Raw genomic sequence first — 13,268 nt, 5'->3', positions numbered from 1 at the left:
GAGTGGGGACTCACGATTTCCTCGTGATTTTGACATATTTTACAAGATCTGTCGTTCCAATGTGTTGGAATCAGCCAGATCGGGTAAAATATCGCTATGTGTGTGGGCACCTTAAGAAGGCTTAATACAGATCATTACCATTTGGTGCTGCTGCTGTGGATGGATGGTGCTACTTGATGGGTTGGATTTTTAATTGATCTTCACACCCAAGAAATCAATTAATATACCAGATTTCATTACAAGAGGGCTCAACAAATTTTTCTAACATCTAGGAGCCAGCTTAAAAATTTAGAAGCCAGATCATCCTCCCCAAACATAAACATATGATGCTTTGTATACACTACCAACAAAAGCACCTTCAATGCCCCTCAGATCTCCCAACATGCCATTTAACCACCACATATGCCTCTTTAATGCCCATCAAACCCAGCCACATGCATCTCTGATGCCCAATATATAGTATGCCACACAGCAGGGCCCCCAATTCATAGCATGCCACACAGCAGGGCCCCCAATTAATAATACTTTTATAAGTGGAAGACTTTAAAATAAAATGTCTGCAGTAGATTATTTGAAAACCATGAAGCCCAGCAGAGAGGGGAGGGGTAGCTGGACAGACCAGCAGAGTGGCTTCAGGACCAAATAATGCACACCAGGAGGCCAAGATAGTAGGTGTCAGGACAGTGGTGTGATGTACATGTGTCTTACCGTATTGGATTGCTGCTGCTCTGATTCTTCACTGGGGATGCCTGGGACCGCTGGTTCTCCCAAGCTTCTGGGACCTGAGAAAGGCAGGTATGCTGGGACCTAGAGACCACCGATGCCGGGACCCATAGACCGACGCACCGGGGATGCCGAGACCCAGAGACCGCTGGGATATGAAACCACAGGATATGCTGGGACTGCTGAACTTATTTCTGAGATCTCTAGAGCTTCTAATGAATTCTCTCTTCCCTACAAAATCCAGTCGCCACGTCTGAAAACTTGGTCGCCACCGCGACCTGGCGACCGGGATTTGTCCAGCCTTGCATTACAATTTGAAACGGTCAGGTTGAAACCCTGTGTTGATTTGGTGAGGAATGACCCTAAATAAATCTGAATAGTAATACAAAATGGAGAATGCAAAAGCACTTTTCAGAGCAACACACACACACATGAGTATTAGCACTGGGCATGCCACTGGCATTAAATGTTGTGAATATAAACACTAGTATAGATGCCTTTGCACTGGGCTCTATATCCTTTTCTGCTCTCATTTTTTTTCCATCAAAAGAGAGCCAGACGGTTTGTGATGGGTTTGTCGGACACTAGAGATTGTTCTGAGTGTGGAGCAGCTAATACAACTTTTGTACATTGTATGTGGGAATTCCCCTTAATATGACAATTTTGGACATCTGTTAATAGATTTGCTTCCTCTTATCTAATTAATTATCTCCCATTGTCAGCAGAGTGGACGATATAAGGCATTTACCCCCGAATGTCCCCTCGCCAAATGACAGCAAGAATTTTTTGCTGATAATTTCGGTGGTAGCCCGCAATAATATACTCCAAATGTGGCCCAGCCCATAGCCCCCATCAGTTTCTTTGTTTAGAAATAAATTATTCTACGCCTTACAGATGGATTGGCTGGAAACCACCCCATATAAATGGTAGAACGCATATTGGCTGTACACACTGAGCGGTGTAGCCGATATGTCGTTCCGATTCAGCCGGAAAGTCATTATGCCACCATCGTCTCAGTGTGTACCCAGCTTAAGTCTTTCTTCCTTCCACTCATCTCAGTAGGACTGAAGGTTTAGAATTTAAATAATCATGAAGGTGATTAAGCCATGAGATGTTTCTCTGTGTATTGCCTCTTTACTGTGTTGGAGTTGTTTACCCTCTAACATTGAGAATATTATTTGTGCTTTTCTCCTGTCATATAGGATTGTTAGGGGAGGAGTTTGTGGAGTCTTCGCTAATGCTAGGCATATTTAGTTGTGAGTGAATTGACTGTATTGGTTCAGCTTACTCAAAAGTAGACCACAAGCAACAAGAATGTGTAATAAATCAAGGGGATTCCCTTATAATAGGTGTTTTTAAGATGTCACGGCACATGCCTGTAGTCACAGCATAATAAAAAAAGAGAGGTTTTTTTTTTTTTAAACTTTTGGTTTAAACCAGCCAACCCTGCTTGTAACTAACCTCTCTCCAGTCCACCCATACCATAGTGTATCACATTATTTACACTCTGATGAAGATTAGACTATCACAATCCATAAACCAGGACACTATAACTAGGACACTAAGCTAATTTTTCACGCAGTCTTTTCATAGTACCTGTACTGACTTTCTTGGAAAATACATTTAAGACATATTTATAAAATATAGTTATAAATAAATGTGTATTTATTAAATATATTAACCATATTTTAATCACACAATAATAACACTGCATTACTAATATATAAAATTTACAAATGTAAATTTATATTTTTAACATTACACTGATTAAAGAACAATATAAGAAACCTGAATTAACGAGAGTTCCACGTTAGAAACACATTATTTCTATTTATCTTCTTAGAGAACTATTCACAAAATAAGATTTCTCCTTTCTTGCATGTTACGGGAATAAGATTTTTTCACATAAATTTGATGCTACATGGTGCATCTCCTAGCCACACCCACAATGGCATCATATAAATGCAATGCTACATAACACAACTCATAGCTCCACCCACAATGACATCACTTCCTAAATGCCGTGCTACATAACATCTAGCCACACCCACAATGGCATATATAAATGCAATGCTACATAACACATCTCATAGCTCCACCCACAATGACATCGCTTCATAAATGCCATGCTACATAACATCTCCTAGCCACACCCACAATGACATCATATAAATGCATTGCTACATCTCATAGCTCCACCCACAATGACATCGCTTCATAAATGCAGTGCTACATAACATCTCCTAGCCACACCCACAATGACATCATATAAATGCATTGCTACATAACACATCTCATAGCTCCACCCAAATGACATCGCTTCATAAATGCGGTGCTACATAACATCTAGCCACACCCACAATGACATCATATAAATGCATTGCTACATAACACATCATAGCTCCACCCACAATGACATCACTTCATAAATGCAGTGCTATATAACATCTCCTAGCCACACCCACAATGACATCATATGCATTGCTACATAACACATCTCACAATGACATCACTTCATAAATGCGGTGCTACATAACATATCTCCTAGCCACATTTGCAATGACCTCACATACGTGTAATGCTGCATGATACATCTGATACACAGTCAGCTATAGGGAATGGACGAGTCTCCACATTGCAGTAAACCAGTAATAGTCTCTATTGCATCACCTGGGTGCGATGTGAATGACTTTTCCCCGTCTATAATGCAGGATTATCTGTCAGTGATCGGACACACACATTGTCTTTCTTACTTCACCTCCACCGTCACCATGAGAACGAAGATGCTATTGTGAGGGGACCGGGAAGGTGGTCTCCATGACAACGCATGCTACCTTATAAAGCCTGACTTCCTGGGAAGATAGAGCAGCTTATAGGATAAGTCTTTCTGAGACCAACAACACAAACTAATCCATCAGGATGCAGGATGGACTTTACCACAGGTCTGCAGGAAACAATCCGTCTTCTTGTTCCAATAAAGCACTGTAAATAATTATAAGCAGTCAACCTGTACTGTGGACAAGCAATAAACTGTGCTGACACAGTGCTTCAATTCAGGATGCCTGAGAGAGGCATTGAACAGTGCGGCTGCATTCGTCTCATTTACAACATCCATATACTCCCCCATATCAATGTGCGCCGAGATTCCTGCCGATGAGAGGCGCTGGATGAGGCGAGTGTGAGCTATGAAGCCTAGCTTTCTGGAGCAGATTGAAATGATTGAAATTAGGTAATGGGATGGATAGGATGCTTTTTCTGGGGCCATTTGACTTTTGCAGGCAGCTCCGACCTGGCAGAGGTGAGGTCTTTCCATTGGACGCGTTTTGCTCCTATAAGTTGCTATCTAGTGGAGAAGCTCAATGCTGGGTACACTTTGGGCAAATAAAGCTTCAAACACAGCAAAGTGCCACATGTAATAAGGTCCAGATGTCCCCTGAGTCTCATGGTTACTGTAAGCCATAGAGGAGGGTAAGCTGAGCTGGTTTCTCAGACCTTGCCACCTCCCTGCAAACCGTGGCACAGTTCTAGCTGGCAGAGGCTGGAAAGTAGGGCTGCAACCAACACCATGATACCAGTACTATTTGGATTTATTGAATTCGCTTTTAAAGATCTTCGGTAAATGATAGATACTAATGGATATAGATAGGATGGAAGATTGGGGAAGAATGTTTTAGACTACACAGTAGCACAAGAAAAGCTTTTGCAACGTTCCTCCCTAAGCCATTCTCATGTTGTAGTATTTGGTGGTCTTTGTATGATTTGTAGGTTAATGTGTTGCCTGGGGGTCTACAAGTTTCTGCCCTCTTTGTCATACCTCATCTCTGGCAGGGTTACATGTGGCTAAATAGTGCTACACCCCCTCTTACCAACATAGATGGGGGGTAGAAATAGTCAGAGAAATGTCTGGTCATCTGCAGTTTTTGCTACCTACAGCTAGTCGATTGCTTGTACGTGAAAGGCTATGTCCCATTCTGTTCTCCCAGGACTCACAAATTTGCTGTATGTAAACTTCAAGCTTCTCTCCTGTCCCACAGGTCAATCTGGAACTGACCTCTCTGCTTGATGGGGAAGATAAAAAGTCTAAAAACAAGCGTGGAGTCCTTCCGAAGCACGCCACCAACATAATGCGCTCGTGGCTTTTCCAGCACCTAATGGTAAGAAAGAGCCACTTATTCTGCCTGCTAATCAGTAATACCCTCACATTGTGGCAGTATAAACGCCCCTTAGTGTTACATTAGCTTCTCACAGTTTCCGACCCTCAGTGCCCATGACTATGCGGTATTGCAGAAATTGTCCTGCGATTCCGAGCCAAAGCGGTCTTGGAAACCAATCGGGTAATTATACCTTTTTGAGGTTGCTTAAAGGGAATACACTGGTAAATCTCTGTGCCCTTGGTGCATTCCCCCCCCCCCCCCCCCCCCAGTCACTAACACATTAGTATTGCTTAGTACATTCCCAGCTATTAAATATCTCAGTGTAGGTGTGGTATGTAAGCTCAGCATTCATCATGTGGACACTTCTGAAATGTTGATATGATAGAATGTCGGCAAACCATTCCCTGCGGTAACTTACCTGCTCCCAGGGGCAGCAGTGTCTTCTGGGTCCAGGCGGTCACATGTGGACAGAGCGGCGCTTCCAGTAAGTATTCTTCCCCATTAGCCTCCCCCTAGTGCCTATGTTGCCTGTCAACATTTCATCAATGTCGACAATTAGATTGTCGACCTTATGGCTTCACTCCCTCAGTGTAATAGTGTCTAGTTGGGAATGTAGTAGGGGAAATGTGTAATTAGTGTGTGTCACTGATAAGGGTTCCATTCCCTAATCAGCTAGTTGCTGAAACCTGTTCCCATATAATGCTCCCTACATCAAGTAAGGAATAGTTGTCATGTATATAGCGGGGAGCTGTCCTCTTACAGGGGACTGCAGCCTCATAATGTAGGTGCTGAACATATGAGCATTTTCTCACAATTACACCACGGCAAGACTCAGGGAGAGACCGGCACTACTTCCATGTCATTGTCACGCCTGCAAATAAATGGTCCTGAAATTACAACGGTCAGCTTTCCACGCTTCACCTTGGTCACTGTAAATGTCTCCAGGAGATGGAGTCTCCCGTAAAAAGAATCGGACTGCGGTGGTCGCACATTCACTAGACCGCAGCGCTGAGATACCATCTTTTATTTACTCTGCATCCTGAGTGCTGAATTCTACAACACAACCACATGAAGAGCATTATGCAAGAACATTAAAGTCAGCCATTAAAAGTCACCAGGAAGAGGAGCCTTTAACGAAGGCATAAATTCCCTGGTAAATTAAACTGTCGCAGACAAAAGGGAAATTAAGTCTGAGAATAGACTTGTACAAACGAGCCGACAAATTAACTCCTTCAATTCTAGACCCGCAGATAGTTTCTGACTATGAAAGACTGAAGGCTGCTTAATTAGACAGCCGAGCTAACAATAATAAAGGGAAGTCATAAAGAAAGATCTATTTATTTGAGATATACAATATACATACATATTTCCATTATACTGTAAAGCTCCCATTGTTGAGCAATGTGTTATCGCATTATTGAGGCGTTGACTGCTGTGGTTTATGATTGTGATAAGAAGGATGGCTGCTGTTGACGAAGGCCAGCACATTTGCTTCTCTCTCATATTTATATTTTAGCAGAAGATACCTGATATGTGCCCAGCATCGGTCACTGTTTTACTATAGGTTTCTTAAGGGCCGATTCAATTGTTGCGTGGGCGGCGATAATTAGTGAGCGCCCAGTTTTGCAATTATATTCTTCTGGGCACTCATTAATTATCGCTCGGACTATTAGACCTGGTTTAGGCTTGTAAAACGTCTAAAGTCCTGGTTAGGGCGCCTTAACCACGGGTTTCTCGCTCAGTAATTGCACCCAGCCCCCTGAGGGTGCGAGGAGAAATGCCGGCATCGCGCTCAGGCGGAGCTACAATTGAATTGCTCTGTCGGGCGCCTTAAACAAATAGCCGCCGGCTAAACAATTGAATCGCCTCCTTGGTTTTTTTTTTTTTTTTTCAAGTAAATGCCACTAGAAATCCACAGTCTTTATCACCTGCCCTGCAAGTCTTCCATGGTCGCTGTGTAAGCCTCATAAACCAACATAAAGAAGCAAAGCCTCCGAATGAGGGGCAAGAACACGGATAACCACAGCTCCTAATCCCAGGGCACCTACCTGCTGCCTATTCAGTGCTCCCTGACTCCTGGTGCAATACTGTGGGATCTTGGGATTTAACATCAGGCCAAACCCCACGTGTCCGTGACAGGGATATTAATGGCAGAGGAAACATTGCCTACTTTACACAACACATTTACCGTACCTGATCTAGCTGACCCGACTTGCACTGTAATTGTAGAACACTGATAATGTTGGTCAAGTGAATCCACATTGCCTTCAAAATCTGATACTGAAGCACTCAAAACATTTCTTAGAGCGTTGTTGAGTCTGAAATAGGTGGTCTTGCTCTAGAAACCTTGTCTGGTACTGTCCTTCATTGAATCGTCCTGGGTCTTGTGGGATAAGGAATGTAACAGATGAAAATGGACCAGGTTGGAATGCTATCGTAGGACCTCATTTATGGTGCACAGTAAAGACCTTGTGCGCTTGAATAGCCTGCCTTCTGCCGCACATCACTGTGGACGCCCTGCTATGTACTGTCTGGAGATACAGAGGCCTGTGGCAGAACACTGTGCAAAAGTGTAAATGTCACACAATGAGTCCATCTTTCTGTCGATTTCATTGAATACTACTTTTAAGTTTTCTAAAATACTGGTCAGTTTGGCCTCATCTATGGATTACAATGAACATAAGTGAGTGGACATCAGGGCTGCCTTCATTGCATGTGGCATTTTGTGTGGTTGGAACGTAGTGAACCTGGAAGTATGCTGCGTTATTCCAGGGCAACTGGAAGCTGCAAAATGCTTCCCATTAACGGTGTAGGATGCAAGACTATCTCTACCAGCTCAGAGCTGGCTACAGGGAACACCACAAAAACTCACCCACATCATGCCTTTATGATCTCATTTCAGAGTTGTTACACCACATTATCTAGTTAGTGCACTGCTCTGTAAGACTAGACTTCATGGTGCCCCCATGTTGTACCTTGCATGGAATGCCCGTACCCCACTCTATAGCTTCCAGCTGCTGGTGCAGACTGTCACTGGCAGCTTCATGTGTTAGCAGGTGATTCAGAGGAAGATTTCAGAATCCCTGGCGCCGCCTAATTCATTCATGAGAAGCTGTGGTCTCTAAAATGTGGTTTTCACTAGCTGATACCCAGCCATAATAAATGACTTTACCTTTACAGCCAAGAGTAGTATTGTTTGAGTCCAGTGCGCCTGCCCATGAGTCTAATTATTAATCCTTGGTCACAAATGGTGAGTGGGTGTATTATTAGTGTCCCGGCAATATAAACTGAAATGGTTCCGCACCACTTTAGTCCCTTTTCTGTATAACTTCTCTGGGAACGCAGAGATGGTGAAGCCACTGGGGCATCTAAGGACGGCTTTACGTTAGAGCAAAGTAATGAGATCTTAAATGTCAGTGAACCTTTAATATTCATTATCCCAGCAGAGAGCCATTGGCTGCACGTTTAACAGCTTTCCTGCTAGTTCCTCACATTATCCCTTCAATGTCCGGGAATACAGTGAGAACGGAAATAAGAGATATCGTCCATGATATTAACGTTTCATTTAAGCTTTATAATCACAAAATAATTTGGAGCCCACAGGGAGTTACCTCTAGGCCAGGGGTCTTCAACCTTTTACACAGTGTGGGCCACATTAAAAAAATTCAAGAAGCCCGAGGGCCACTAAGCTATACGCCACACAGTAGCACAATCTTGATTCAACCAATTCACATTACACCACATAGTCGTGTCCCTTATTCATGTATGACACACAGCAGTACCCCTTTTACACAATGCCCACAGTAGTAGTGGCCCTTACACATAATGCCCACAGCAGTAGTGCGATAATGCAATGCCCACTTTAGTGGTACCCCTTATGCAATGCCCCTTATGCAGTGACCCCAGTAGTGGTAGTGCCCCATATGCCGTGCCCCCAGTAGTGGTAGTGCAGTGCCCACAGTGGTAATGCCTTTTATGTGGTGCCCCCAGTAGTGGTAGTACCCCTTATTCAGTGCCCACAGTAGTGCTGCCCATTATGCAGTGCCCCTAGTGGTAATGCCTCTTTTGTAGTGCCACCAGTAGTGGTAGTACCCCTTATTCAGCGCCCCCAGTAGTGCTGCCCATTATGTAGAGCCCACAGTGTTAATGCCCCTTATGCAGTGTCCCCAGTAGTGGTAGTGCCCCAGGAGTGGTGCCCCTTTTGCAGTACCCCCATTAGTGGTGCCCCAGTATTAGTGCCCCCAGTAATAATGCCCCTAGTAGTAGTGCCCCTAATAGTATTGCCACCTAGTATTTATTACTGCTGCCCCTAATAGTAATGCCCCTAGTAGTAGTGTCCCTAATAGTAATGCCCCCTTGTAGTAGTGCCCCCAATAGTAATACCCCTAGTAATAGTGCCCCTAATAGTAATGCAGCCTAGTATTAGTACCCCTAATAGTAATGCCTCCTAGTATTAGTGCCCCTAATAGTAATGCCCCCTAGTAGTAGTGCCTCTAATAGTAATGCCCCCTAGTAGTAGTGCCTCTAATAGTAATGCCCCCTAGTAGTAGTAAAGCCGCTTACTAAAAAAAAAAAAAAAACTACTCCTTACCTTAAACCCAGCTCCCGCGTCTGCTGCCTCTGGTCCGCCCGACTGCTCTTCTGTCTGAACTGTGGGAGAGACGTCATGACGTTTCTCCCATAGTGCACTGCAGGAGCTGGAAGCCGAAGCTCAGGAGTGAGCTTCAGTCTCCGACTGGTGGTTCAGGTAGGGAGCCGGGCGCCCGCTGGTAACAAAATCTCAGGAGGCGCCCGTCAAATGGAGCCTGTTGGCTGGCCGCGGGGAACAGCTCCCCATGGGTTGAAGACCCCTGCTCTAGGCCCTAAGTGTCTTACACCCAGCAGACACCGGTACTGACCACTCTAGTACAATTCCCAGCTGTAGACTATAGCCTAATATTACACCCTCCCAAGGCTGTGTGTGTAATGGATATACTTCTCACATCTTCTCTGTACGCAGTGACGTTACTTCTCACATCTTCTCTGTACGCAGTGACGTTACTTCTCATCTCTTCTCTGTATGCAGTGACGTTACTTCTCACATCTCTGTACGCAGTGACGTTACTTCTCACGTCTCTGTACGCAGTGACGTTACTTCTCACGTCTTCTCTGTACACAGTGACGTTACTTCTCACGTCTTCTCTGTACGCAGTGACGTTACTTCTCATGTCTTCTCTGTACGCAGTGACGTTACTTCTCACATCTTCTCTGTACGCAGTGACGTTACTTCTCACGTCTCCTCTGTACGCAGTGACGTTACTTCTCACGTCTTCTCTGTACGCAGTGACGTTACTTCTCACGTCTTCTCTGTACGCAGTTACGTTACTTCTCGCGTCTCCTCTGTACGCAGTGACGTTACTTCTCGCGTCTCCTGTACGCAGTGACGTTACTTCTCGCGTCTCCTCTGTACGCAGTGACGTTACTTCTCGCGTCTCCTCTGTACGCAGTGACGTTACTTCTCGCGTCTCCTCTGTACGCAGTGACGTTACTTCTCGCGTCTCCTCTGTACGCAGTGACGTTACTTCTCGCGTCTCCTCTGTACGCAGTGACGTTACTTCTCGCGTCTCCTCTGTACGCAGTGATGTTACTTCTCACGTCTTCTCTGTACGCAGTGATGTTACTTCTCACGTCTTCTCTGTACGCAGTGACGTTACTTCTCACGTCTTCTCTGTACGCAGTGATGTTACTTCTCACGTCTCCTCTGTACGCAGTGACGTTACTTCTCACGTCTCCTCTGTACGCAGTGACGTTACTTCTCATGTCTTCTCTGTACGCAGTGACGTTACTTCTCATGTCTTCTCTGTATGCAGTGATGTTACTTCTCATGTCTCCTCTGTACGCAGTGACGTTACTTCTCGCGTCTCCTCTGTACGCAGTGACGTTACTTCTCGCGTCTCCTCTGTACGCAGTGACGTTACTTCTCGCGTCTCCTCTGTACGCAGTGACGTTACTTCTCGCGTCTCCTCTGTACGCAGTGACGTTACTTCTCGCGTCTCCTCTGTACGCAGTGACGTTACTTCTCGCGTCTCCTCTGTACGCAGTGACGTTACTTCTCGCGTCTCCTCTGTACGCAGTGACGTTACTTCTCGCGTCTCCTCTGTACGCAGTGACGTTACTTCTCGCGTCTCCTCTGTACGCAGTGATGTTACTTCTCGCGTCTCCTCTGTACGCAGTGATGTTACTTCTCGCATCTCCTTTGTACGCAGTGATGTTACTTCTCATGTCTCCTTTGTACGCAGTGACGTTACTTCTCATGTCTTCTCTGTACGCAGTGACGTTACTTCTCGCGTCTCCTCTGTACGCAGTGACGTTACTTCTCATGTCTCCTTTGTACGCAGTGATGTTACTTCTCATGTCTCCTCTGTACGCAGTGACGTTACTTATCATGTCTTCTTTGTAGGCAGTTACGTTACTTCTCACGTTTGATGATGGCACAACCAGTCTATTTTTAGTGGACATTAGAACATGATTTCATAATGTATTCATTAACAGCATCAAGTAAATACATAAAACAAATGCATCATACACAGAGGACACTGTAAGTGCACTCATAGTGCAGTTTGTTATAGTACAAAGGCTATTAGGGAATTCTGATGTATAGTCGAGAATAAAAATAATGTTGATTCTGGGTATTATAATCAACAAAAAAAGGAAAGGTGCTTGGGATGTGAGGGGGAAGAAATTGGAGGGGGTCTTGTTACCGTGCAGATAGTGTAGTAATGTGTAGTGGTAGAGAATTGTAAGCCAGGATGGGCTTCCCCTCAGTGGTGGTGGGTAGTAGCAATGGTGGTGGGTGGGTTTATAGTTTTAAAGTTGAGTCTAGATAAGTTAAGTTCTTTAATGGAAAGAGGCAGATGAAATGCTCAGAGCAATAGTCACAAAGTATCAAACATTTTTATTCCTGAGGGACAGACCTCATTATCTCTGTGGTCTTTAGACCTAACTACTCATGAGTTAGACATTTACGGCTCAATATTAGAACCCAACTTTAAGATACTGGGAGTGGTAACAGATTCTGCTTCTTCCATTCCAATTCCTCAATGATCTGATGCATATTGTCTCTCTGATTTAAGACCCAGGTAATGTCTTATGTTCCCAAGGTCTTCTATCTCAGGATCATGGTTTAAGGATTGTAGTATTTCAATTTCATCCCTTTCTTGCTCAAAATAGGCTACAAGACCTTCCACATACATCAGTAGATAGATCCACCTGTCAGCCAGTCTCTTTATGTAGAAACGGCGGTCTACTTTGCTCCTCACAAAATCCTCCTTTATGAACACGTCATTTATTTTGATATTCCAATGCCCTCACGGCATTCTCTAGACATAGATACTTTTCTAGGGTGTGCATACAAGTTTTGGCCTATGAGAGTCCCTAAGTCATTCCTTTAGCACACCATGCAAACGCAATCAAAGCAGAATCCTGATTTGTAGTTGCTTGACTATTGACGCAGCGCAGGGACGTACTGTGGCTTCTGATCAGCCGTGGCAGTCCCCGTGCACATGCGCTCGCAAAAGGGGCATGGCCTCGCCACAAAAGGGAAATGGTTACGTCTCATGGGGGTGTGCTGAAAGTCATGGGGGCCTGGCCTCACAGTATTCCCCGTCTTTCAATATCTCGGCCAAGCAGAACATCGGGAGGCGGAGCTGCTCGGCAAGGTTTTAACACTAGATCGGCCCTTCTGGTATTTGCCATATGGGCCGTCCGGCCCTGGAGTAGTGGAGCAAATTCTCTACATACTTTTGTCAGTATCCCATGGCCACTAGCCTGGCTTTGCACCCTTCATCTCTGTCATCTGTGTTGCACTTACATTTGAATGTCCATTTGCAGACTACGTCTGTTCTCTCTCTGAGAATCCATGTTTGGTTGTTGTGTTTGGACTTTATTTTCTCTTCAGCCGCTTTCGTCCATCTGACTTCCCTTTCTTAAAAATGTAGGTTTGTGTATAGTATATGCATATGCTCTTTATGAGAGGAGTACAGGTGGTCTGTCTTCCAAGCTAGGAACATAGAGCACCCCCTTGTATTGGAGCACACGAGTAGACTGCACTTCAGTGGTGATAAACTTTTGTGATACAGGTTAGGTTCTGTCCTGTTTCTATCCATAGTCCTGTGATTTGTTGCTCCCAATCTATGCACCTACAGTCTGATGTACAACCTTTTGTTGCTTCAAAGTCCAACTCCAATGATTTGCAAATGTATCATCAAGGTTGGTTTTGACTTTCTGCTTGGGCTCCTTGGGGAATTATCTGTTGCTCTACTTTCCAAATTGAACAATCTTTCTTGGTGTCCTTGTTTTTTGCACCTGAGGCATGCACTCGTTTCCGTATTGTGTAACTTCATTTCTCTGTGA

The 13,268-nt window shown here is 44.5% G+C and overlaps 1 protein-coding gene across 10 annotated transcripts in view; it reads left to right on the top strand.

Annotated features, from left to right (window-relative positions):
• The window catches only part of PKNOX2 (PBX/knotted 1 homeobox 2), a 500,974-nt gene that overhangs the window by 463,075 nt on the left and 24,631 nt on the right, over window positions 1–13,268 (top strand). For 9 of the 10 annotated variants that reach the window (XM_088481784.1, XM_088481789.1, XM_088481785.1 and 6 more), the window contains one exon: window positions 4,758–4,877. The exons of the other annotated variant lie outside the window; for it this stretch is intronic. In XM_088481784.1, the coding sequence (XP_088337910.1) occupies window positions 4,758–4,877 (120 nt within the window). The remainder of the gene's footprint in view (window positions 1–4,757; window positions 4,878–13,268) is intronic. 10 annotated transcript variants of the gene reach the window in all.

This window comes from Taudactylus pleione, unplaced genomic scaffold, assembly GCF_031769625.1.
Source record: "Taudactylus pleione unplaced genomic scaffold, aTauple2 ptg000278l, whole genome shotgun sequence".
NCBI lineage: Eukaryota > Metazoa > Chordata > Amphibia > Anura > Myobatrachidae > Taudactylus > Taudactylus pleione.
The sequence above is the reverse complement of the archived record's forward strand: the minus strand, read 5'-3'. Positions and strand labels throughout refer to the sequence as shown.